At 41.4% G+C, this 26,582-nt stretch overlaps 1 protein-coding gene across 1 annotated transcript; it reads left to right on the forward strand.

The window, feature by feature from the left end:
• The first annotated feature begins 110 nt into the window (after window positions 1-110).
• Window positions 111-24,998, forward strand: ZNF483 (zinc finger protein 483). The gene is made up of 7 exons (XM_027550240.1): window positions 111-314; window positions 7,680-7,799; window positions 9,592-10,117; window positions 10,577-10,665; window positions 13,446-13,572; window positions 13,946-14,041; window positions 20,690-24,998. The coding sequence occupies exons 1-7, from the start codon at window positions 111-113 to the stop codon at window positions 22,255-22,257; spliced, it is 2,730 nt and encodes a 909-aa protein (XP_027406041.1). The 3' UTR covers window positions 22,258-24,998.
• The last annotated feature ends 1,584 nt before the right edge of the window (window positions 24,999-26,582 follow it).

Below are 26,582 nucleotides of genomic sequence, written 5' to 3' on the forward strand. Positions count from 1 at the left end.
CTCACTTATTCCAATATTCATTCTTTTCAGAAAGTTAGGTTTAATGAATGACAAACTTTTAAGCTTTATCCAGGTTTAGTATCTTGGCAGCACCAGGTTTTAGTTGCAGCATGTTGGGCTCTAGTTCCCTGACCCAGGCACCCTACACTGGAAGCACGGACCGACACGAAGTCCCTAAACCACACGTATTAAAAGAGGACTATTCAATGAGTTTTGACATATGTGTACACAATGAAAATATCACCACGATCAATATAATGAATATGTCTGTCACCTCCAAAAGTTCCCTCGTGGTTATTTCTACCTCTCTCCCTGTATGCCCTCTCTCCTTCCAGGCAAGCACTGCTTTGCTTTGGTCACTATAGATAACTGCTGGAGGAGGAAATGAAAACCCACTCTGGTATTCTTGACTGGAGAATCCCATGGACAGAGGATCACAAAGAGTTGGACATGACTGAGCGACTGAGTATACATGCACTATAGATAAATATGTATTTTCTACAATTTCATATAAATGGAATAATATACTATGTATTTTTCTTTGTTTGACTTCTTTCGCTTTGAGATTCTATCTAGATGTTCAGTTCAGATCAGTTGCTCAGTCGTTTCTGACTCTTTGCGACCCCATGGACTGCAGCACACCAGGCCTCCCTGTGCATTGCCAACTCCCAGAGTTTACTCAAACTCATGTCCATTGAGTTGGTGATTCCATCCAACCATCTCATCCTCTGTCGTCCCCTTCTCCTCCCACCTTCAGTCTTTCCCAGCATCACGGTCTTTTCCAACGAGTCAGTTCTTCACATCATGTGGCCAAAGTATTGGAGTTTCAGCTTCAGCATCAGTCCTTCCAATGAAGACTCAGGACTGATTTCCTTTAGGATGGACTGGTTGGATCTCCTTGCAGTCCAAGGGACTCTCAAGAGTCTTCTCCAACACCACAGTTCAAAAGCATCAATTCTTTGGCACTCAGCTTTCTTTATAGTCTAACTCTCACATCCATACATGACCACTGGAAAAACCATAGCCTTGACTAGACAGACCTTTGTTGGCAAAGTAATGTCTCTGGTTTTGAATATGCTATCTAGGTTGGTCAAAAATTTTCTTCCAAGGAGCAAGCATCTTTTAATTTCATGGCTGCAGTCACCATCTGCAGTGATTTTGGAGTCCAAGAAAATAAAAGCCTGTCACTGTTTCTACTGTTTCCCCATCAATTTGACATGAAGTGATGGGACCAGATGCCATGATCTTAGTTTTCTGAAAGTTGAGCTTTAAGCCAACTTTTTCACTCCCCTCTTTCACTTTCATCAAGAGGCTCTTTAGTTCTTCTTTGTTTTCTGCCATAAGGGTGATGTCATCTGCATATCTGAGGTTATTGATATTTCTCCTGGCAATCTTGATTCCAGCTTGTGCTTCATCCATCCAGCCCAGCGTTTCTCAGGATGTACTCTGTATAAAAGTTAAATAAGCAGGGTGACAATATACAGCCTTGACGTACTCCTTTCCCTATTTGGAACCAGTCTATTTTTCCATGTCCAATTCTAACTGTTGCTTCCTGACCTGCATACAAGATTTCTCAAGAGGCAGCTCAGGTGGTCTGGTATTCCCAGCTCTTGAAGAATTTTCCAGAGTTTGTTGTGATCCACACAGTCAAAGGCTTTGGGATAGTCAATAAAGCAGAATTAGATATTTTTCTGGAACTCTCTTGCTTTTTCGATGATCCAGTGGATGTTGGCAATTTGATCTCTGGTTCCTCTGCCTTTTCTAAATCCAACTTGAACATCTGCAAGTTTACAGTTTATGTAATGTTGAAGCCTGGCTTGGAGAATTTTGAGCATTACTTTACTAGCATGTGAGATGAGTGCAATTGTGTGGTAATTTGAGCATTCTTTGGCATTGCCTTTCTTTGGGATTGGAATGAAAACTGACAACTAGACCATTCAGGTATGACCTAAATCAAATCCTTATGATTATACAGTTTTCATTCCAATCCCAAATGCAGGCATTAAATCTGATAATCAGAGTCCCTGAAGAACTATGGACGGACATAGTCATAGTTCATGACATTATATAGGAAGCAGGGATCAAGACCATCCCCAAGAAAAAGAAATGCAAAAAGGCAAAATGGTTGTCTGAGGAGGCCTTACAAATAGCTGTGAATAGAAGAGAAGGAAAAGGTAAAGGAGAAAAGGAAAGATACACCCATGTGAATGCAGAGGTCCAAAGAATAGCAAGAAGAGATAAGAAAACCTTCCTCAGTGATCAGTGCAAAGAAACAGAGGAAAATAATAGAATGGAAAAGACTAGAGATCTCTTCAAGAAAATTAGAGATACAAAGGGAACATTTCACGCAAAGATGGGCTCAATAAAGGACAGAAATGGTATGGACCTAACAGAAGCAGAAGGTATTAAGAGAGGTGGCAAGAATACACAGAACTGTACAAAAAAGATCTTCACGACCCAGATAATCACAATGGTGTGATCACTCACCTAGAGCCAGACAGTCTGGAATGCAAAGTCAAGTGGGCCTTAGGAAGCATCACTACGAATAAAGCTAGTGGAAGGGATGGAATTCCAGTTGAGCTATTTCAAATCCTAAAAGATGATGCTGTGAAAGTGCTGCACTCAATATGCCAGCAAATTTATCTGGATGTAGCATGTTTTAATAAACCCTCCTTTTCATTGTTCTGAAGTATTCCATTTTCCAAGGCAAACCATTCAATATCACAGTAATCCAAGTCTATGCCCCAACCAGTAATGCTGAAGAAGCCAAAGTTGAACGGTTCTATGAAGACCTACAAGACCTTTTAGAACTAACACCCAAAAAAGATGTCTTTTTCATTATAGGGGACTGGAATGCAAAAGTAGGAAGTCAAGAAACACCTGGAGTAACAGGCAAATTTGGCCTTGGAATACGGAATGAAGCAGGGCAAAGACTAATAGAGTTTTGCCAAGAAAATGCACTGGTCATAACAAACACCTTCTTCCAACAACACAAGAAAAGACTCTATACATGGACATCACCAGATGGTCAACACTGAAATCAGATTGATTATATTCTTTGCAGCCAAAGATGGAGAAGCTCTATACAGTCAGCAAAAACAAGACCAGGAGCTGACTGTGGCTCAGACCATGAACTCCTTATTGCCAAATTCAGACTTAAATTGAAGAAAGTAGGGAAAACCACTAGACCATTCAGGTATGACCTAAATCAAATCCCTTATGATTATACAGTGGAAGTGAGAAATAGATTTAAGGGCCTAGATCTGATAGATGGAGTGCCTGATGAACTATGGAATGAGGTTCGTGACATTGTACATGTGACAGGGATCAAGACCATCCCCATGGAAAAGAAATGCAAAAAACAAAATGGCTGTCTGGGGAGGCCTTACAAATAGCTGTGAAAAGAAGAGAAGCGAAAAGCAAAGGAGAAAAGGAAAGATATAAGCATCTGAATGCAGAGTTCCAAAGAATAGCAAGAAGAGATAAGAAAGCCTTCTTCAGTGATCAGTGCAAAGAAATAGAGGAAAACAACAGAATGGGAAAGACTAGAGATCTCTTCAAGAAAATTAGAGATACAAAGGGAACATTACATGCAAAGATGGGCTCGATAAAGGACAGAAATGGTATGGACCTAACAGAAGCAGAAGATATTAAGAAGAGATGGCAAGAATACACAGAAGAACTGTACAAAAAAGATCTTCATGACCCAGATAATCACGATGGTGTCATCCCTGACCTAGAGCCAGACATCCTGGAATGTGAAGTCAAGTGGACCTTAGAAAGCATCACTACGAACAAAGCTAGCGGAGGTGATGGAATTCCAGTTGAGCTATTTCAAATCCTGAACGATGATGCTGTGAAAGTGCTGCACTCAATATGCCAGCTAATTTGGAAAACTCAGCAGTGGCCACAGGACTGGAAAAGGTCAGTTTTCATTCCAATCCCAAAGAAAGGCAATGCCAAAGAATGCTCAAACCACCACACAACTGCACTCATCTCACACGCTAGTAAAGTAAAACTCAAAATTCTCGAAGCCAGGCTTCAGCAATATGTGAACCGTGAACTTCCTGATGTTCAAGCTGGTTTTAGAAAAGGCAGAGGAACCAGAGATCAAATTGCCAACATCCGCTGGATCATGGAAAAAGCAAGAGAGTTCCAGAAAAACATCTATTTCTGCTTTATTGACTATGCCAAATCCTTTGACTGTGTGGATCACAATAAACTGTGGAAAATTCTGAAAGAGATGGGAATACCAGACCACCTGACCTGCCTCTTGAGAAATCTGTATGCAGGTCAGGAAGCAACAGTTAGAACTGGACATGGAACAACAGACTGGTTCCAAATAGGAAAAGGAGTACGTCAAGGCTGTATATTGTCACCCTGCTTATTTAACTTATATGCAGAGTACATCATAAGAAATGCTGGGCTGGAAGAAACACAAGTTGGAATTGTGTTTCCAATTTTCAAGATTGCCAGGAGAAATATCAATAACCTCAGATATGCAGATGACACCACCCTTATGGCAGAAAGTGAAGAGGAACTAAAAAGCCTCTTGATTAAAGTGAAAGTGGAGAGTGAAAAAGTTGGCTTAAAGCTGAACATTCAGAGAACAAAGATCATGGCATCTGGTCCCACCACTTCATGGGAAATAGATGGGGAAACAGTGGAAACAGTGTCAGACTTTATTTTCTTGGGCTCCAAAATCACTGCAGATTGTGACTGCAGCCATGAAATTAAAAGACGCTTACTCCTTGGAAGGAAAGTTATGACCAACCTAGATAGCATATTCAAAAGCAGAGACATTACTTTGCCAACAAAGGTTCGTCTAGTCAAGGCTATGGTTTTTCCTGTGGTCGTGTATGGATGTGAGAGTTGGACTGTGGAGAAGGCTGAGCGCCAAAGAATTGATGCTTTTGAACTGTGGTGTTGGAGAAGACTCTTGAGAGTCCCTTGGACTGTAAGGAGATCCAACCAGTCCATTCTGAAGGAGATCAGCCCTGGGTGTTCTTTGGAAGGAATGATGCTAAAGCTGAAACTCCAGTACTTTGGCCACCTCATGCGAAGAGTTGACTCATTGGAAAAGAGTCTGATGCTGGGAGGGATTGGGGGCAGGAGGAGAAGGGGACGACAGAGGATGAGATGGCTGGATGGCATCACTGACTCGATGGACGTGAGTCTGGGTGAACCCCGGGAGTTGGTGATGAACAGGGAGGCCTGGCGTGCTGGGATTCATGGGGTCGCAAAGGGTCGGACACGACTGAGCAACTGAACTGAACTGAAGTATTCCACTGTATGGCTGTTCCATTATTGTTTATTTTGTAGCCATTCATCACTTGCTGGTCATTAAGATGTTTCCAGTTTTTAACTACTATCAAAAAAAGCTGCTGTGAACAGTCACATAAAATTATGTTTTCGTTTATATTGAGGTATAATTCACTCATAATAAAATTTACTTATTTAAGAGTAACAAGTCTATTTATATAATGGCCAGGTTCTTCTGTCCATGGAATTTCCTAGGAAAGAACATTGGAGTGGGTGTCATTCCCTTCTCCAGGAGATCTTCCCCATCCAGGGATTGAACCCAGGTCCCCTGCATTGTAGGCAAATTTTTTGCCATCTGAGCCACCAGGGAAGCCCATATAATTTGACAGGCATACACAATTATGTAATGACCACCATAATCAAGCTATAGAGTATTTCTATCACTCCAGCAAGTTCCCTGAGTCCCTTCCTTCCACTCCTGGTAACTGGCAACCACTGATTTCATTTCTGTCCCTATAGCTCTGTCTCTAGAATGGCATGTACATGGACTCATGCGTTGTATATACTGATTTTTTGTCTGGCATCTCTCACTTATAGCTTTTGAGATTCAGCTATACTGCTGTATATTTCAGCAGTTCACTCCTTTTTGTTACTGAGTAGTATTTCATTATGTGAACGTAAGACAATTTGTTCACTAGTTGCCACACATTTGAATAGTTTCCAGTTTGGGGCATATGCGTTAATAAAGCGGCCGTGAGCATTCGCACACAGCTCTTTTTGTGGGCATATGTTTTCATTTCTGGTGAGTAAATGCCTAGGACTGCGGTATGCTGGGTCAAAAGAGTCGGCACTAGTGAGCGACTGAAATGAATGAACCGATAGTAAGTCTATATTTAATTTTTTAAGTACGTGTGGTTAGGCAGGAGAGCTTTCTTTTTTTTTTCTTTTCAGGCAATAGTCAGCACTCCCAGACAGGAAATCATGGCCTCTTCTGGCTCTTGAATCCCTGGAGTCCCAGCTGAGCCAGGACCATAGGCACCTGGAAACAAGGTCTTGATATCCCTGAGGCAGCTCACAGCTGCAGGAGCTCAGAGATTCCCAGAATCCTAAGGAGACACCTCGAAGGCTGCCTTGGGAACCCAGAGGTGGAGACAAGCAGGCAGGACCATGGCTTTTTAGTTTCTTTAATGTGGGGTGATTTTAGAGGAAGCAGAAAAATCTGACAGACTCACCCCTTCACACACACAAACTTCCTCCTCACTTCCATGTAAGATATGGTCTGGAAGCTGGGAAAAGGGACTGTGAAAACAGGAAACTGTAGTGTACATAAAAGGTCATAGGGGAATACTAGGCAGCAGTGAAAATAAATGATTTTCATTGATTTGTAACCACAGGCAACAATAATGATAAATCTCAGAGACATAATGTAGATGAAAGGAGCTATATACAGAGTGCATGTGATGATTCTTGTTATCTAGGCTCTAGGTTCCAGGTATGGAAACACATAAAATTGCTCTACTCTGTTGTTCTTGTTATTGTTCAGTTGCTCAGTCGTGTCCTGCTCTTTACTACCTGCTGTACGGCAACATGCCAGGCTTCCCTGTTCATAGAATTCTCCCCACAAAATCACTGGAGTGGGTTGCCATTGCCTCCTCCAGGGGATCTTCCTGACCCAAGGCTTCATTGAGAACTTATGAAAGGGTGAGAACATGAGCCATCCAAGATATCTAGGCAGGTGGCAAGTCAGCCCTAAGTACCAGGCAGGTTGGAGGGAGAGGGATAGCGAGGCGGTTACTGTGACAACACACAAGTAGAGGAAGAGGTCAGGGAGTTTATCAGTGGCCAAATTCCATCAGCCTAGTAGGTCACTGTAAAAATTAGAATTTCTGCCCTGGGTGAAATGGGAAACCTTTTCAGGGTTTTCAGCAGAGGAAGTTCATAAGCTGTTTTCATATTTTAAGCATCTCTCTGGTTGCTATGTGAAGAGACAAAAGAAGAAAAGTGAAATCAAGACGCCATTGCAATAATCCAGGCGAGACATGATGGGCGGTTTGGACAATCATGGTGGCAGGTGTAAAAGTAATACATTTGATATTTGTTTAATTCAAGTTGCGGCATTATGACTTGTATTGAATGCGTTGCTAATATACTTCTGCGGTGGGGGTTTTGCAGCCTGGATTTCAGGGAAAGGTAAGGAAGGAAGAGGGGAAGAATGCTTTGAGGTTACCAAGGAAACAGAACATCATAGATCTGAAAACCTGAGATGACTCTAGGCCTTTAGGCCTCTGGCGCAGCAATAATTCCGCAGCTGAGACCACCAGCACTTCCCAAAGACCATGCGCAACAGGCCGGGGTGGGAGCCTATGGAAACCACAGACCTTTAGCAAAGCTGGACAAGCGCATCCCGGGAATCGTAGTTCTGCGCCAGTGCGCAGGCGCATTCAGCTCCCCGCCGCCTTGCGCGCGCAGCTCCTGCAGGACCAGTTTCTAGAAGCTCATTGCGGTGGCGTTGGTCCTGGCTGCGGGTCTTGACGCAGGTAGCGGTTGCCCCTGGCCCCTAGTGTGGGGGCCGAGGCCAGGTTGCCAGTTCCAAGGGCGTACCTGGGGCGGGGTGGGGGCCGAGGGCAGTCTCGCTGTGCACTTCCAAAATTGCAGCTTCTGCCGGAGATAAGTGCGCTCCTGGATGGAGCTTTCCTCCATCCCTTCCCTGAGCCCATGGTCTTGCAACTTCGCTACTTTGGTATTTTGGGCGGGAAAAGTTATTGTGTGTGCGTGAGGGTAAGGGGGGCTGTACCGAGTATTGCGGAATGTTTAGCAGCATCCCCGGCTCCACTCATTAGGTACCAGTAGCATCCCTCCTCCCTAGTCGTGATAACCAAAACGTCTTCAGACGTTGCCGAACGCACCCCGTGGGGCAGATCCCCCCTCCTCCTCTTTTGAGAACTTCTTTCTGCCTGCGTCACATTTTCACGGAGCCTTTATTGTAAACTCCCTGGAGATCGGGACGAGTGTCTTAGCCACTGCAGAGTCCCAGTTGCCCAGAGCGGCTCTAGGTACGTGGTGGGCGCTTAATATTTGGCAGAGGAATAAATGACGTCATGCATAGTGTGTGCGGCACTCTGTGCCCCTCAGAGGTGGGTAATTAACTGCCGTTGTAGCTGGAGGAGAGTGTCCTCACTTGTCGCAGTGTAGCCCATCTAAGACATCTAAGACTGTATTGTCATTTCTTGAGTGCTTTGTGAGGGTGGGGGTCCCGTCTGACCCGTTCGCGTCTGAATCCATAGTCCCTGGTTCCAGATGGTTGTTGATGGTTAGTTATTTATGGAGTGAGAACGCATGCAACACAGGGCAGACTGCGCAGAAGAGTACTTGGGGATCGGAGAAAGCCTCATACAAGAGGTGGCAGTGGAGTCGGGTTTTAAAGAATGAACAAGTTTGGTAGAGGAAAAAATGTCAGCATTCCAAGGGGAGGGAATGAATGACTCTAGTGCAAAGGCAGAAGCGGGTAGAGTTGCTGGAAATGGAGAGATACCTCTTTACGGCTGCAGTGTCCATTAGGGGCAGCTGCAGCGGAAGGTGAGGTCATACCGACAGGGTTTCAAGATCATCATGCGTGACTTTTGCGTTTGAATTTTGTGTTGAGACAGTTGGGGAATTACAAGACCGTATTTTGCATATTAGAAGAAATCCTTAGGCTTCAGTGTAAGACTGAAATTGAAGGAGGCTGTCCTTAGGTAATTTCAGTAGGAGAGAATGGAGAGGTTCTTAGGAAATAAAGCCACCAGAACTTGGTTATTGATTGTGTGAGAAATTTGAGAGTCAAATATGAAATCAGGTTTCTGAGTTAAGCAACTGGTGGGAAACTGTGTGGCCATTCACCAAGAGAGGGCAGGAGTGGAGTCAGTTTGGAGCCTCTTGTAACAGTGAGCCTCTTCTGATACGTTTTGCTGATGAGGAGTATCTGAAGAAACTGTTTTCTTGGAGGGTACATGCCTTTATTTACTCTCAAGTAACTTCTCAGCTTTTCACTTACAGAGAAAATCATTCTTTTAGTATAGTAGTTGGGCAGGGCAGTTCTACGCCTCTGAGAATGTGTGTGTCTATCTATGAAAGTGAAGTCGCTCAGTCGTGTCCAACTCTTAGCGACCTCATGGACTGCAGCCCACCAGGCTCCTCCGTCCATGGGATTTTCCAGGCAAGAGTACTGGTTGCCATGGCAACCCACTCCAGTGTGTATCTATAACAGAACCAAATCAAGAACAATGTTTTTTAGGATTCACAATTTGTTTCACTTAATTTATCTCTTATGTTTCTTGATGGTTTCTGCAGGACCATAAAGTGGATCCTTGGAACACTTGGTATTTTGCCGGAGAGTGCCTGGTGGTGGACTGTGCTGACATTCAGAGTCTAAAGGAGACTGGATTTCTGTTGGTGATACATACTGCAAGCAGGAGTAGCCTAAACAAGATGACAGCTGTCTCCCCAGATCCTCACACTCTGGTCTCAAGTGAACAGAGCAAAGTCCTTAGGATGGAGACTCCTGGGAATCCAGAATCTCTCATGAGAAGAGACACTGCTGACCCAGAGTCTTTCAGACAGAGGTTCAGGTGGTTTTGTTACTCTGAAGAGGCTGGACCCAGAAAAACTCTGAATCAGCTATGGGAGCTTTGCGTTCAGTGGCTGAGACCAGACATCCACACGAAAGACCAGATTCTAGAGCTTTTGGTGTTTGAGCAGTTCCTGACCATCTTGCCTGGGGAGATCAGGATTTGGGTCAAATCACAGCATCCTAAGAGTAGTGAGGAAGTGGTGACCCTAGTAGAGGATTTGACCCAAGTGCTTGAAGAAAAGAAAGGTGAGATTAATAGGTGAAGGGGGGAAGTGCGGGAGATCATCTCAAGATAGGACAGTAAACTCCCCAAAAGAATGTTTTCATTCAACAAGTGACTTTTGTGCAAAATGAAAGAAGCAAATTACTATATGGTATTACACATATGCTGTTCCACCTTAATACATCTCATAAATATTTTAAAGATTATTATAAAAAGTAAATACATTAAAGTAGTAGGTATATGGAATGAAGGAAGTCAGATTTTGTGAGCCTAGGAATTGAAAGAATATTTTAGAGGGTAATAGGGGAAAGCTTGGGTTTCAGTACGAAACTGTATGTGTGGCTGTCCTCTGTGTTTTAAGAGTGTAGGAAAAACTTTTTCTTTGTTTAATCTGATTTTTTTCTCCAGAGTGACATATATAATAATTTTTAGTCTGAGGAGCCCATTTGAAAGGCTGCATTGTTTTTTTTCCCCCTTCCTAGAACCAATCTCTCAAGATTCTGTTATTTCCCAAGAGGAGAACCCTGAAGAAGATAAAACAGTTTCTGTTCTTCCAAATACTGAGTCCCAGGTAAGCTTCCTTTCACTGGTTTTCATTCTTTTTTTTTTAACCATAAATTTTCATTCTTAAGTTAATTTTTAAATTGAGGTCTAGTTGACACCCAGCATTGTGTTAGTTTCAGGTATATAATGTAATGGTTTGATATTTGTGTATGTTGTGAAATGACAACCACAGTAAGTCTACTTAGTATTATCTTACCATATATGGCTACAGACCTTTCATTTTTAAGTACATGCTCACTGAGCTCCTCCTGGGTGTTATAAACACACTAGACTAATTAAGACCATCTCCTTTTCCTCTCAGTCTTCACATTCTTAGGGCTCATTCTTCAAATGCTATTTTACTTCAGTTATCAGAATTGGTTATAAGTCTGACTCTAATAAGCTCAAAATTATTTACTAAAATCCAGAAATTATTCTTCATAAGACTGGTCAGGTGGAAATAGAATTATATTTTCTGAACATGACAAAAAAAAAAAAAACATCTGGATAGTGTTGCAAAATAAAAAGCAGTCCTCACAATACCATTAAAAAGATGAGGTTGTCTCATCTTACTGTATTAATGAGTATTTTCTGAATATTTTAGCCAATCCAGTGTGGTAAGAAACAAGTGAGGTAAGTGTAGATATGAAAGAAGATGTATATTATTTACAGATAATGTAGTCTTTTTGGAAAACCTCAGAGAATCAACTGAACATGTACTGAAATTCATTTAGTGGCTGAGAAAAGCAGCTGATTACAAATCAGTGTTTTCTGTATACCAAGAATTTTCAGGAAAAAAAGATTCTTATTCGCAGTGGTAAATAATAGTGCTCTCGTAGCCTGGTAATAGCTCTGATTACCAGGTAATGGCTCTGAGTGGACAGGTATCAGGGACATATCTCCCTGATGTAGATCTACTTCCTTGTCTCTGGAACCTGAGAATGTTACTTGACCTGGAGGGGAGGTCTTTGCAGATGTGATAAAATAAGGATTTGAAATGAGGACATTATTCTGGATTGTATGGGTGTGCCCTCAGTGGCATTACAGTGTACTTAGAGTTTGAACACAGGAACAGGAGAAAGCGATGTGAAGATCGGAATGATAAGGCTGCAAACCAAGGAACACCATGGAATGCTGGCAACTAAGGAACCTGGAAGAAGCAAGGAATGGATTCTCCCTCAGAGGGACCAGTTCCACCAACATCTGGATTTCAGACTTCTGGTCTCCAGAATTTGGGGAAATAAATTTCTGTTTTCTTAAGCCACCAGAGTTATGGTAATTTGTTACAGCAGCCACAGGAAAGCTACTCCAAGTGCTAATAGCCACGCTGCTGTATCGCCTCTCAAAATGTCTTGCTATAGAGTATGCTATGAAAAGTGTATTGTAATGATTAATTGTGCTTGTTTATAATTTAGAGTAATTGTAAGTGTATGTTATTGAACACAGATCCTTATTTGATTGTGATAGAAAGTAATTGCTACTTAGAATTGAGAGGGTAACAGGCAGGAAGGCCAGGGGTCTCCAAATGGAGGAAATAGGGTGCAAGCGTCAGACTTTTTCTCTCTCTTAAGCGGCAGGAGGAAACAAACTAGCAATATTTTTTTCCTTCTCTATACAAATTTAAAAGGAGGTTTCTCTTAAAATACAGTGTTGCCATAATGACACCTGGTTTCACCTGAAGTTAACTATTTTCAAACCTTGAGTTAACCAATGCATTTTTCTTATGGAAATGTTTGACTTAAGCGATGTCAATGTACTATGCATTTACCCCAGACTCTGTCTTCAAGTCGGTTCTGCCTAATGGCTCAGAACCTACTTGACAAACCAGTATGTTATACTCAGATATTGTTCCCCTGATCTATGTAAACGAAACTATTTGTATGGTAATCTACCCTTCTACAGATTCAAGTCAATCATTTTATGGCCCGAGATGAATCATCTGGTGCCAAGATTATCCCAAAATGCATCTTATGGATAAGGGGCCTGGTGCCATTCTGAGTTTTAAGACATTCCTTTCTTTCATTAACAGACTGCTAGCATTGGAGAAGGAAATGGCAACCCACTCCAGTGTTCTTGCCTGGAGAATCCCAGGGACAGAGGAGCCTGGTAGGAGGCCGTCTATGGGGTTGCATAGAGTTGGACACAACTGAAGCGACTTAGCAGCAGCAGCAGCAGTGACTATATAACATCCAGCTGAAGACTAGCAGGGGGTACTCTTTCTGTCCCCTTCTGATGCCTATGTCAGAAGCTTTCTCTGTCTCCTTTATACTTTAATAAAACTTTATTACAGAAAAGCTCTGAGCAATCAAGCCTTGTCTCTGGCCCCAGATTGAATTCTTCTCCAGAGGCCAAGAATCCCGGCGTCTTTTCGTTCAGCAACAACTTTTCAGAATCAACTGGAAATTATAATTTGGAATGTAGTCAGTGATGTTACTCTTCCATGTTTAATTTAAAGCTTATAGAACTTACATTGATTCTGCAGATTTTAGGATTGGGAAATGTAATTTGTGTTCTTCATTTAATATATTCTGTTAATCCTAGAAATCAGCATGTTAGGGCAAATTTGATCAATGTTAGTCATTCCAGAGAATCCTTGTATAGCATTTCACACCAAGGACTGAATGGAAAAGGAGGGGATTGTATCATAATCTTGTTCTATTTCACTTGTTATGGTTGTATAATATCTACCTTGTAGTTTGCTTGCAAATTCTTAAAAGACTTGAAAACCATCACATCTATTACTTTTCTGGATTCTTAGGATCTGTTTGGGAGTAACACAATGCACACAGGCTGTCTTTGGTGTTCTAGGAATCCATGACACTCAAAGATGTGGCTGTCACCTTTTCCAGAGGAGAGTGGAGGAAACTGGAGCCTTCGCAGAAGGAGATATATAAGGAAGTGCTGCTGGAGAACTATAAGAACCTAGAACTTCTGGGTAAAGACATCTTCTCTTCATGATTTAGTGTCTATACTGAGTATCTTTTTGTCCACTAACATTAGAAGATAAGTGCTATTAAAGGTTTTGGCTGAGTTTACAGGACTCATATGCCTAAACCTTAAAATGGGTCCTAAAAATGTACTTTTATATAGAGTTTTCTTTAAAAAAAAGTATCTTTGCTCCATTGAACTGAAACTGTTGAGCATCATTTTGCTGTCATCAAGGCCATACCTTTCCCAATTTTCTCCTCAAATTCCAGTACTGAAGTTTACTTTTGACAACTTCTTCTCTTCCCTGAAGAACTAAAGGCTATGAATGTTGGAATGTCTTTGTTCTAGACAAAAAGACATTTTCTATTTTCTCTGAACAGGCTTTCCAGTTTCCAAGTTAGATTTGGTTTCCCAGCTGAAGTGGGCTGGACTACCACGGCTGCTGCAAAAAGAAGTCTCCAAAGGCTGTAGACCAGGTGAGTTGGTGAAAAGTAGAGAAGGACATTGAAACAGTTGCCTACCAAGTCATTTGAAAGAGGTTGTGAAATGTTGGGTGGGCTAGGTGCTAACATAGATGATGAAAATTTCTGCCTTGCCTTCCTAGAATATTCATTTTGATAGGAGAGACACTCAGTTTGGGTCCTCTGAGAAGGATGCCAAGATTGGCCCCATCAGAGACTTACTGGGGGGAAATAATTCCAGGCACTGGAGGAGGCTGGGGTTTCTATGAAGGTGCTGCAGGTCTGATACCTGTGACAGGAGAGGGAAGGAAGGAAGGCTGAGTAGGAAAAGTCTTAGATTGAAGTGCAGGTTGAGAAGATTTTAGTAAAGCCAAAAATGAACCTCCCTGCCAAAGTCATCTAGCAGAGTCTTATGCCTCGCAGAAATGGGCCCAAGTGTAATTGCCATTCTTGTCATTGACTGGGAGCACCTCTATTGAAGTGGCCTTGGTGTGATGCTGTGGTGGAGTCAATGAGCATCAACAGGGTCTGTCAAGTAAGTGCCCCAGAGGAGATTTGAAGGGCAAGTTTCCATGGATGCTATAGATACAGAAATCAGGACAAAATGTGTTTTTAATGGGATGTACACTATAATGATGGCATGTATAAGGAGCAATGGGAAAATATAGGAGCAAGGGCATAATTAACAATTGAATCTTGAAGAATAAGTAGGAATTCATCCAGTGGACAACATGTTTAGTATAATTCAGTTTTGTTAAAAGAAGAAGAAAACGTACATATATATGTATGTCTAAATGTATAGATATGGGTTTTTACTGTTAATATTTGGAGAGCATTCATGTTAATACTTGGAGAAGGCAATGGCACCCCACTCCAGTACTCTTGCCTGGAAAATCCCATGGACAGAGGAGCCTGGTGGGCTGCAGTCCATGGGGTCGCTAAGAGTTGGACACAACTGAGCGACTTCACTTTCACTTTTCACTATCATACATTGGAGGAGGAAATGGCAGCCCACTCCAGTGTTCTTGCCTGGAGAATCCCAGGGACGGGGGAGTCTGGTGGACTGCCGTCTATGGGGTCGCACAGAGTTGGACACGACTGAAGCGACTTAGCAGCAGCAGCAGCAGCATGTTAATACTGGTTATCTTTGAGGAATTACATTTTTTCTTTATTCTTCTCTTTCTTAAACTTTAATAATAAATCTTAACTAGATTTTTTAAAATTATAATAAATGATTATTTATACATCAGTTGGGCTTCCCCAGTGGCTCAGACAGTAAAGAATCTACACCTACAATGCAGGGGACCCAGGTATGATCCCAGCATCAGGAAGATCCCCTCGAGGAGGGAATCTACCCACTCCAGCATTTTTGCCTGGAGAATTCCATGGACAAAGAAGCTTGGTGGGCCACAGTCCGTGGGATCTCAAAGAGCAGGACACAACTGAGTGACTAATGCTTACACTTTCACTATGTATCAATACTTTAGTTTAAGAAAAAGCAATAATTTGCTTTGCTTTTTATTGTTCAGTTGCTCATTCCTGTCCGATTCTGCTACCCCACGGACTGCAGTATGCCAAACTTCCCTGTCCTTCACCATCTCCTGGAGCTTGCTCAGACTCATCTTTTGTGTCAATGATGCCATCCAACCATCTCATCCTCTGTCCTCCCCTTTTCCTCTTGCCTTTAATCTTCCCCAGCATCAGGGTCTTTTCCAATGAGTTGGCTCTTTGCATCAGGTGGCCAAAGTATTGGAGCTTCAGCACCAGTCCTTCCAATGAATATTTAGGGTTTATTTCCTTTTGGATTGATTGGTTTTATCTCCTTGCAGTCCAAGGGACTCTCAAGAGCCTTCTTCAACACTTTTCTCTAGTCCATCTTCCTTTTTTTTTTATTTGCCATGAGCTTTAATTTTGGATCTAACTGGCACCCCTTCTTCAGTTACAATGAAAGTGAAAGTTGCTCAGTCATGTCTGACTCTCCAAGCCCATGGACTGTATATCCATGGAATTCTCCAGGCCAGAATACTGGAGTGGGTAACCTTTCTCTTCTCCAGGGAGTCTTTACAGCCCAGGGATGGAACCCAGGTTTCCCACATTGCAGGTGGATTCTTTTATCAGCTGAGCCACAGGGAGGCCCAAGAATACTGGAGTGTGTAGCCTATCCTTTCTCCAGCAGATCTTCCCGACCCAGGAATAGAACTGGGGTCTCCTGCACTGCAGGCAGATTCTTTACCAACTCAGCTATCAGAGAAGCCCCCCTTCTTCAGTTAAATCGCCAGTAAAGAAGGTCAGGAAAACAGCTTTAGAATTTGGGTTGGGAGAGACATATGCATGGAGAAACTGGGATAGTGGAGGGAGGTTCAGGGCTGAACCCCTCAGGAGTAACTGCCTGGCCCTCACAGGAAGATGATGAAGACTTAGATGTCATCTCTAGAAGCCATCTTGTTGTTGGGGAGATGCCAACCACAGTCCCGGGTGCAGGGGGTGCCCTGGGCCTCCAGGACCAGACCTTGGGCCAGAGCCGTGTACCTGCTGGGCTCATTGGGCTCATAGACTGACAGTACCCTCTCCACAATTAGCCCTTCGTTTAAGTCAACCTCTTGGCTGTTTACAGTGTGATTACATGAATAAAGGAAAGCAGTTGTCTTATGTTTAAGTAACATCTGGGAGAGTAGTTTTGAAAATGGAATCTAAAACTGTTCTGAGAAAAATTTAGCAGCATTGGTATAAATACATGCCTCTCCCCCCAAGCTGCTTATGTAAAAGAAGTATCATTTAGATGTGTAATTTATTTCAGTTCAGTTCAGTCGCTCAGTTGTGTCTCTTTGCAACCCCATGAACTGCAGCTTGCCAGGCCTCCCTGTCCATCACCAACTCCCAGAGTTTACTCAAACTAATGTCCACTGAGTCGGTGATGCCATCCAACCATCTCATCCTCTGTTGTCCCCTTCTCCTCCTGCTCTCAATCTTTTCTCAGCATCAGCTCTCATCTTTTCCAGTGAGTCAGCCCTTCGCATCAGGTGGCCAAAGTATTGGAGTTTCAGCTTCAGCATCAGTCCTTCCAGTGAACACTCAGGACTGATTTCCTTTAGGATGGACTGGTTGCATCTCCTTGCAGTCCAAGGGACTCTCAAGAGTCTTCTCCAACACCACAGTTCAAAAGCATCAGTTCTTTGGCACTCAGCTTTCTTTATAGTCCAACTCTCACATCCATACATGACTACTGGAAAAACCACAGCCTTGACTAAATAGACTTTTGTTGACAAAGTAACGTCTTTGCTTTTTAATATGCTGTCTAGGTTGGTCATAACTTTCTCTTCTAAGGGGTAAGTGTCTTTTAATTTCGTGGCTGCAGTCACCGTCTGCAGTGATTTTGGAGCCCCCCAAAATAAAAGTCAACCACTGTTTCCACTGTTTCCCCATCTATTTGCCATGATGTGATGGGACCAGATGAAAAGTCATTTATAACTTACTGGAGGAAAAGTTTTTGACAGACAAAGCCATAATCAATAGCCATGATTTATAAAAACGTCATGCAGATCAGTAAGGAACCCTGAGTCTGTTAGAAAAATAAGCAAAGAACTTCAACAGATAGCTGACCAGAGTAACTGACAGAAAGTTTAAATAGCTATGAACATGAAAAAAATGTTCCAAGTCACTTGTTAGCAATGTAAATTACATTTAAAGAATAACACTATTTATTATGAATCAAATTTGCAAAGGTTTAGAGAAAAAGCATTTGACCAGAGATGAGTAATCAAGTACTTTTAATCATGTATTGTCTGGTGATATAACTTTTCTACCCTTTGGTTCAGTCACTTTTATGACTCACTTCTGAGGAAATATTAATCATTTGATAAACATTCCATACAGAAATAATTAGTAACATTGATATGATGGATTATTATATAACTCATAAAAATTGTCTTTATGAAGAATTAACCAATGAGATGGGAAAGAATTATGAAAAAAGTAACTACATATTATATATATAGATTTTCTATCCTAAAATATGTAGAAAATTTCTAGAAAAAAATCAGAATTTTTAATAATGGCTAACTTCCAGGTTATAGGATTTTGTATTTTATCTTTTTTTATTTTTTTTGAAAAGCACTCGCTGGCACTTGATGAACCTCCATCCATGTAGCATCGAGCTACCAGGACAACACCCTTAGTCTTCTCCTCAGCTCTTCTGCTAAAGAATTTGGCCTTTAGTGTGATAGGCTGCTTTGGGAGCTTTCTCTTCCCAGAACTCAATATAGTAGCCCCAGTGTACCACATCATGTGAAGAGCAACTCCAATTTTTTTGACAGCATTTACCATATCAACTCACTCACTGAGGTCCATAGTTTATCCAGGCTGACATTTGGGCAAAAGCTCTGGTTCCTTGCTAAGTGGTAATGCCTCATACCAACTTGCCCAAAATTAGTGTAGTGTTACATTTGTCCTTTAGTTGTGTCTGACTCTTTGCTACCCCTGTGGACTGTAGCCCACCAGGCTTCTCTGTCCATGGAATTCTCCAGGCAAGAATACTGAAGTGGATAGCCATTTCCTTCTCCAGGTGGTCTTCCCAACCCAGGGATCAAACCTGGGTCTCCCACATTGCAGGCAGAGTCTTTACTGTCTGAGCCACCAGGAAAGCCCAATGTTACCTGGGTGATATTTGTCAAAATTGGTCCTGTGGTGACGCATGCCACCAGTGTTACCCTGATCTCCAGGAGGTTTCCAGTGTCTGCTGTGCCCGTGGCTCATGTGGCCCTTAAGTTTCCAGATCTTCCTTAGTCTGGATGGTGTGTCAGCAACTGACACCATAGAGGGAAGGCCCCCATGAAGTCTTCAGAGCTGCCCAGCATTTTGTATTTTATAGTTGACTGGTTAAAAGTCAATCTTATGAAAGTGAAACTGTAAGCTCATGATTAAGAGCCAAGATGAAAGAAAAAATAAAAAAGAGCCAAGATGAATGATAAATAAAAGAATTAATAAAGGAATTCAAGGTTCAGACCTTATTTTCTTGGGCTCCAAAACCATTGCAGATGGTGACTGCAGCCATGAAATTAAAAGATGCTCCTTGAAAGAAAAGCTATGACAGCATATTAAAAAGCAGAGACATGACATTACTGACAAAGGTCTGTATAGTCAAAGCTTTGGTTTGTCCAGTAGTCATATATGGATGTGAGAGTTGGGCCATAAAGCTGAGCACTGAAGAATTGATGCTTTTGAACTGTGGTGTTGGAGAACACTCTTGAGAGTCCCTTGGACAGCAAGGAGATCCAACCAGTCCATCCTAAAGGAAATCAGTCCTGAATGCTCATTGAAAGGGCTGATGCTGAAGCTGAAACTCCAGTACTTTGGCCACCTGATGCGAAGAACTGACTCATTTGAAAAGATGCTAATTCTGGGAAAGATTGAAGACAGGAGGAGAAGGGGACAACAGAGGATGAACTGGTTAGATGGCATCACCAACTCCGTGGACATGAGTTGGAGCAAGCTTTGGGAGTTGGTGATGGACAGGGAAGCCTTTTGTGCTGCAGTCCAGGGGTCACAAAGAGTCAGATTAAACTGAGCAACTGAACTGAACTGAAGATTCAGAGAGGAGCACACACCTTGAGAATATGGTGTTAGAGACTCTGGGACTTGAACCCTAGGCCTTACCAGATTTTTATATTCGTGATAGTAAAGGTGCACCAGGGTCGAATTCTAGGCAGTCTGAAGCATTAAGACTGAGAAAACAGGACTGAAAATGCAGTCCTGTCATGGACAATAAATAGATGCCTGGTTAGAGTATCTGCAAGGTTGGTAGGGGGCTGGTGGCTCAGTGGTAAAGAATCCGTCTGCCAGTTCAGGAGATGCAGGTTTGGTTCCTGGATTGAGAAGATTCCCTGGAGAAGGAAATGGAAACCCACTTCGTTATTCTTGCCTGGAAAATCCCATGGACAGAGGAGCACAGTCCATGGGGTGCAAAAGAGTTAGACACAACTTAGGAACTAAACAACAAGGTTGGTAGGGCCAGATGGGTGGTAACCTTTGAAAGTCTAACATAGGTGGTGTTGCATGTTTGTGATGTGATTAACATTGCCTATAAACTTAGTGGTATTAGGCTGCTTTGAGGAGAGGCAGTGTGGTATATGGATCAAAAGAGTGGGCTTTGATGTCAGACTGAGTGGCTCTAGCACTTACATGTGACCTTGGATAGGCTAATTATATTCACTCTGTGTGATTAGTTGTCATATCTATAAACCAGGGATGATGACAGGTCCTCCTTCATAGGGTTATTGTGAAAATTAAGTGACATTCAAGTAAATTGCTTGGTATGGGACCTGGCCTTTTGTAATTATTCAATAAACACTTGCACTGTCATATTTCTATTTGGAAAGAGAATAAATTGATGTAAGGAGAGTAAGTTTGAACCTATCACAGAAATTTGAAACAAGGGTGAGAACTTGTATTTCTAACTATAAAGCACAAACCTATCATCTTCCTCAGTATTTTTCCTAAACTCTCAGTTCTCCCAGTTTCCCCATGTCACTTTTCCCTTCCCTGCTTTATGAGACTCTGAAAATTTTCCAGGCCCGGTTTCTTACAGTTTCTGTTGTCTATGTTCCTAGTCCCAAATGCAGCAGCTGTCTTCATTGCAAATAGGAAATACTCTGTTATTTCTTTCAGAGTGTGAACTTGGTGGTGGATTGAAAGAATCTGGCGGAAGTCAAGATGTTCTTATGGAAGAATCGACTTTAGATAAAATAATAGAAAGGTATCTAATGAGTGGCGATTGTGACTCTATGGGAGAATCCTGGAAACGTTATGGCAGATTCGAGGATGGTTGTAGCAATAGGGAACATTCACAAGGACAAATCACACAGAAGAAAACTCATGGGAGAGGCAGTAAGGGTGAGGAGTTTGACCCAGAAAGGAGTCCCTTTGGAAGTAGCTTCAAACCACCTTCAGATCTAATTAAACATCTGAGAGTCTATTTAAGGAAGAAATCTCGGAGGTACAATGAAGGCAAGAAACCCTTTAGTTTTCATTCAGACCTTGTTCCGAACCGCAAAGAACACAGTGGTGAAAAGCCAAGGAAAGGTAACGAAGGCAGGAAGGTCTTAAGTCACTCTTCCTCTCGGACTGAACATCAGAAACATCAGAAAAGCCGTGGGGGGGAGAAGTCTCAGAAATGTAGTAACTGTGGAGTAGCCTTTACTCGAAGCTCATCCCTCAGTAAGAAAAACTCCTCTACATGTGAAAAATGTTGGAAAGGTTTAGGTCAAGGTGCATCCATAGATAAAGACGAGGGAACTGAGACTGGAGAAGGAACACGTAAATGCAGCAAATGTGGAAAAGCCTTTGGCTATAGTGCCTCACTGACCAAGCATAGGAGAATTCACACTGGGGAGAAGCCCTACCTGTGCAATGACTGTGGGAAAGCCTTCAGTGACAGCTCATCTCTCACGCCACACCACCGAACTCACAGTGCAGAGAAGCCCTTCAAGTGTGATGACTGTGGGAAATCTTTCACCCTAAGCGCCCACCTCATTAAACATCAAAGAGTTCACACTGGTGAAAAACCCTATAAATGTAAAGACTGTGGGAGGCCCTTCAGTGACAGTTCATCTCTTATTCAGCATCAGCGAATTCACACTGGAGAAAAACCCTACACATGTAACAACTGTGGAAAATCCTTCAGTCACAGCTCATCCCTTTCCAAACATCAGAGAATTCATACCGGAGAGAAACCCTATAAATGTGGTGAGTGTGGGAAAGCCTTCAGACAGAATTCTTGCCTTACCCGACATCAGAGGATTCACACTGGAGAAAAACCATATTTGTGTAATGATTGTGGGATGACTTTTAGCCATTTTACATCTGTAATTTATCATCAGAGACTTCATTCAGGAGAAAAACCCTACAAGTGTACCCAGTGTGAGAAAGCCTTCCCTACCCATTCACTCCTCAGCCGTCATCAGAGAATTCATACGGGTGTCAAGCCTTATAAATGTAAGGACTGTGGAAAATCCTTCAGTCAGAGTTCATCTCTCAACGAACATCATCGGATTCATACTGGAGAGAAACCCTATGAATGTAACTACTGTGGGGCAACCTTTAGCCGGAGCTCAATCCTTGTAGAACACCTGAAAATTCATACTGGAAGGAGGGAGTATGAATGCAATGAGTGCGAGAAGACATTCAAAAGTAATTCTGGCCTAATCAGGCATCGGGGATTTCACTCTTCAGAATAATTCTTGGAAATATAGTAAGGTGCAGGGTGTGGGTTTACACAGTTCTCCCTCATTAAAAACAAGGTGTAAACTACCACTGCATTGATTAGTAGGAAATTTAGTCACAGTGGTCCCTTATTAAAAACCTGGGGTGTATACTGCCACAGCATTGATTAGTAGCTGCAGCTTTGGTGGGTTGGCAGCTAGGAAAAGTATTGTTTTGTCATTTACCCTTCTTTGCAAGGATGTCAACTTTTGGTAGGGAGTGATGAAGGGTTGGTAAAGTCTGTGGAAAGAAGAGAAACTAGCATGTGAAATAATCCTAAAAGGCCAAATGTGAATATAAAAATCAGGGGAGGGGTGCAGGGGACCCACCTTACTAACCTGTTTTTTTCAGACTTCTTTCTCTCCTAGCTTCCCCTTCTACTGCCATGCAGTGTTACAGAAGGAGGACCTGACTGCAGTCAGGTAACTTGAGTTCTGTCCCAGTTTGCCAACTAACTCACTGTATAACCTTGGACAAATCATTTGACCTTTCTGAATTTTTGTTTCTTTACTGGTAAAATGAAGGAGTGGGACTAATGATTTCTGTGGTTTCTTTCACTCTCTCCCTCCCTCTCTCCCTTCTTTTTCTACCTCTGATAACCTCTGAAGCTGTGGTAATAAGTTAAAACATTTTTTTTTAAAACATTTTTGATTCATTGGCATTTCAAGTTTTTCTAGTGTAATAGAAAATAACTCATTTAAACTACTGAACTTCTGGTATAGTGAGAATGCAGTATGCTTTTAAAATATTTGATGCTGGAACTGCTCCAAAGCTATGCATAGAATCAAGTCAGTAGAGGTCAAACAAGTTTGCCATCAGGGAATGTCTTGATTGGACAAAGCACCCCAACCCCTGTGTTTGCTCTGGACGTTGGCCATGGGGACTGGGAAATTAAATGGCATATTCCAGGCTGTCTCAGCCATGAGAGTGTAACTGTCCTAGGAAAACAGACAAAGGACTGGTTGGGGGGGTGGTGTTGGGAAACGGGTACTGAAAACAGCTATTTTGGACGGATTGTCTTTTGCAAGATAGAGTTCTATTTTTAAAAGTTTGTCTATAGTAAGAACAGTTTCCTGTAATCAGTGTAAACATTCTGTGTGGCAAAGGTCACAAGCTGAGATTGGGCCTTTTGATGTGTCTTAGTTGGTCTGCTTGGCGTGTGTGTGCGTGCGTGGGTAAGTAGTTGTCACCATTTAAAAATTAGGAAATTTCATACCAAAAAGAAATTTGTCTTGAAAAGTTACTGGGCTGACAACAATGGGCCCATATTTCTGTGGGGCAGTCAATTGGTTTTGGGTATCAGCTGCCACCTTTAGAGGGGGAATCTGTTCTCCTTGCAAAGTTCTGTCATTCATGTAACATGACTTGCCCACTGTAAGAAGCTGATATTATGATCCCCTACTACCTGGAGAGTATCTATCCTAAAACCTAAAGAGATTTTGTAGTAAAATTCAGGAAAAGAATGTAGAAATGATACAGAATAAATTTTCAATCACGTTTTCCTTTATGAAATTAGACCTGAAAGGAGTAGATGTTAGTGGGTTCTTCCTTAAAAATGTCAGTGGTGGAATCTGAATAATAATCTTTAACTGTGAAAAAGGAACTGAAAATCCTGGGTCAGTTAGATTTGGGTCTCAAGTTGTAGGATTCTGAAGGAGCCCCAATGACCACGTGGTGCAGAGTTCCTAAAGTTGAAATTTGAGGCAGCTCTTGAGAACGAAACGGGTAAACTTTCAGCTTATGGAAGTGAAGACATGCTTAATGGTCATCTGAGATTCAGCAATATTTGCTGGGATTTAATGGGTTTAGTTTGCAGTGCTACCTCTGGATAATGGTTTTGGTTTCTTCCTTGTCTCCTTCCCAGGGTAGCTCAACTACTGATGAGTGATAAATTGGTCTGTATAGTTACTTCTAAATGGATCAGCCAGAGACATTCTAGACATAGAAGGAATATGGCTTATCAGAGTTATTCACCCCAGTTGAAATTTTTCTGTGAAAAGATGAAAATCCTGATTTGTTTTCTGGAAAGATGCAATCTGTAGAGAGAATTAAATATGTAAAAATCTTGAGAAGAGGCTTGTTCCAGGATGTTTACTTGTTACTTTCCCCAGCATCCATAAGAGGATGCTTTATAGCTGTACCAGTTGGGAGTCTGGAACATAAACCTGTATTTTGGGTTTTTTTTATAGTTTTATTGAGATATAAATTGCATATTGTAGAAGTCATTCAAGTGTATAATTCAGTGAGTTTTAACAAATTCAGTGAACTGTACAGTTGGCAGCACAGTCTGTCTTTAGAACATTTTAGCACCTTCATAAGATCCCTCACACCCATTTGCAGTAATCCCATTCCCACCCTGATCCCAGGTAACCACTAATCAGTCTACTCTCTGTCTCTGTAGAGTTGCCTTTTCTGAACATTTTATATACACGTAATCATATGTGGTCTTTTTTAGTTGTTCATTAACTTGTGTCTAATGTTATTTTCTATTTTCATCCATGTTATTTTCTAAATTCATGTGTGTTGTAGCATTTTAATCCTTTTTATTGTCAAATAATAGCTGGTTGGATGGATGTGCCATATTTTGTACATTCACCAGTTGAAGGACGTGTGGGTTGTTTCCCATCTGGGGCTGTGAAAAATAATGCTGCTTTGAACATTAGCATGCAGGTCTTTGTGTGGACATAATGTTTTCACTTTTCTTAGATGCCTGAGTTGCTGGATTATATGGTAAATTTTTGTTTTAACCATTTTAAGAAGTTGCCAAGTTGTTTTCCAAAGTGACTGCATTATTTTATATTCTGGACTTCAGTGTATGAGGGTTCCTGATGAGGTTATATCCTCACCAACCCTTGTTAATTGTTCATCTTTTTAAAAATTTTTATTACAGCTAATACAGTGATTGAAGTGGTATCTCTTTGGGGCTAATGGTACTGAGGATCTTTTCATATGTTCTTTAGCTGTTCATGTACCTTCTTTGGTGAAATATGTTGCCCACTTAAAAAATTAAGTTATTATTAACTTACAGATCTTTTTATTCTACAATAAGTCCTTTATCTAGTATGAGCTTTCTAAATACCATGTACTAGCCACAGAAGGCAACCTCAAATCCTCCTGTACAGCTTTTATCAAAAGCTTGGTTTCAGTAATTGTTTATATAATGTTGCCTAAGGATATTTAATCTGGCCTATTATCTAAATACTGAAATTCATTTTGGAGTTATATCAAACAGTCAAAAGGTTTTAAACATCTTTTGATTCCTTATAGAATTTTTTTTATTAACCTGTGTCATGCTCTTTATCTGTTACCCATTTTATTTTAAAATGAACTTATATTTAAAAATGTTTCCTCTTTATGAGTTTCTAGTGAAGAAATTTCTTTGTAGTCTCAGGACAAGACAAGGCTTCTCTTGTCAATGAATTCACTTTTATTTACTTTATTTTAGAATTTTTTTGTAATGTGGTAAATATATATAACATAAAATTGACCGTTTTAACTCTTCTGAGATGTATAATTTAGTGGCATTAAGTATGTTCATGTTCTTTCCCACCATACATCTCTAGAACTTTTCCATCGTCCCTAACTGAAATTCACTTGTTAACCAGTAACTCCTCATTCTCCCCTCCCCCAAGCCCTTGGTAACTACCATTCTACTTTCTGTCTATGAATTTGACTATTCTAAACACTTCATATAAAAGCAATCATTCAATACTGTCCTTTTGTGTCTGACTTGTTTCACTTAGCATCTTTCTAAGGTTCATGTTATAGCATGTGTCAGAATTTCATTTTCTTTTCATTTTAATGCTAAATAGTATTCTTTTGTAAATATACCACATTATTTGCTTATGCATTCATCTTTCAGTGGTCATTTAGGTTGTTGCCATCTTTTGGCTGTTAATTAATAACACTGCTATGAACAGTGGTTTGCAAATATTGTTTGAGTCCCTGCATTTAATTCTTTGAGATATATACCTAGAAGTGGAATCACTGGATGGTTCATCCATGTCTTAGTGTATGACAGGATTTCCTTCTTTTTTTAAGGATGAGTAATTTTCCATTGTATGTGTATGCCACATTCTGTTTATCCATTCATCCATCAGTACACATTTAAGTTGCTTCTACCTCTTTGACTATTGTGAATAATGCTGCAATGAACATGGGTATGCAGGTATATCTATTTCCAGCCTTCTCTTTATATACTCAGAAGCAAGATTGCTAAATCATGATAGTTCTGTTTTTAATTATTTAAGGAACTTTCCTGCTGTTTTCTATTGCAGTTGCACCCATTTCAGACTCTTAC

The sequence above is a fragment of the Bos indicus x Bos taurus genome, chromosome 8, assembly GCF_003369695.1.
Source record: "Bos indicus x Bos taurus breed Angus x Brahman F1 hybrid chromosome 8, Bos_hybrid_MaternalHap_v2.0, whole genome shotgun sequence".
Lineage (NCBI taxonomy): Eukaryota > Metazoa > Chordata > Mammalia > Artiodactyla > Bovidae > Bos > Bos indicus x Bos taurus.

Excerpts from the sequence above, each read along its gene's own strand:
- ZNF483 (XM_027550240.1), top strand. The coding sequence starts at position 111 with ATGTTGGGCTCTAGTTCCCTGACCCAGGCACCCTACACTGGAAGCACG. Across the intron at positions 7,800-9,591 it reads GGCTGCGGGTCTTGACGCAG|GACCATAAAGTGGATCCTTG; the intron begins GTAGCGGTTGCC and ends TGGTTTCTGCAG. Across the intron at positions 13,573-13,945 it reads TAAGAACCTAGAACTTCTGG|GCTTTCCAGTTTCCAAGTTA; the intron begins GTAAAGACATCT and ends TTCTCTGAACAG.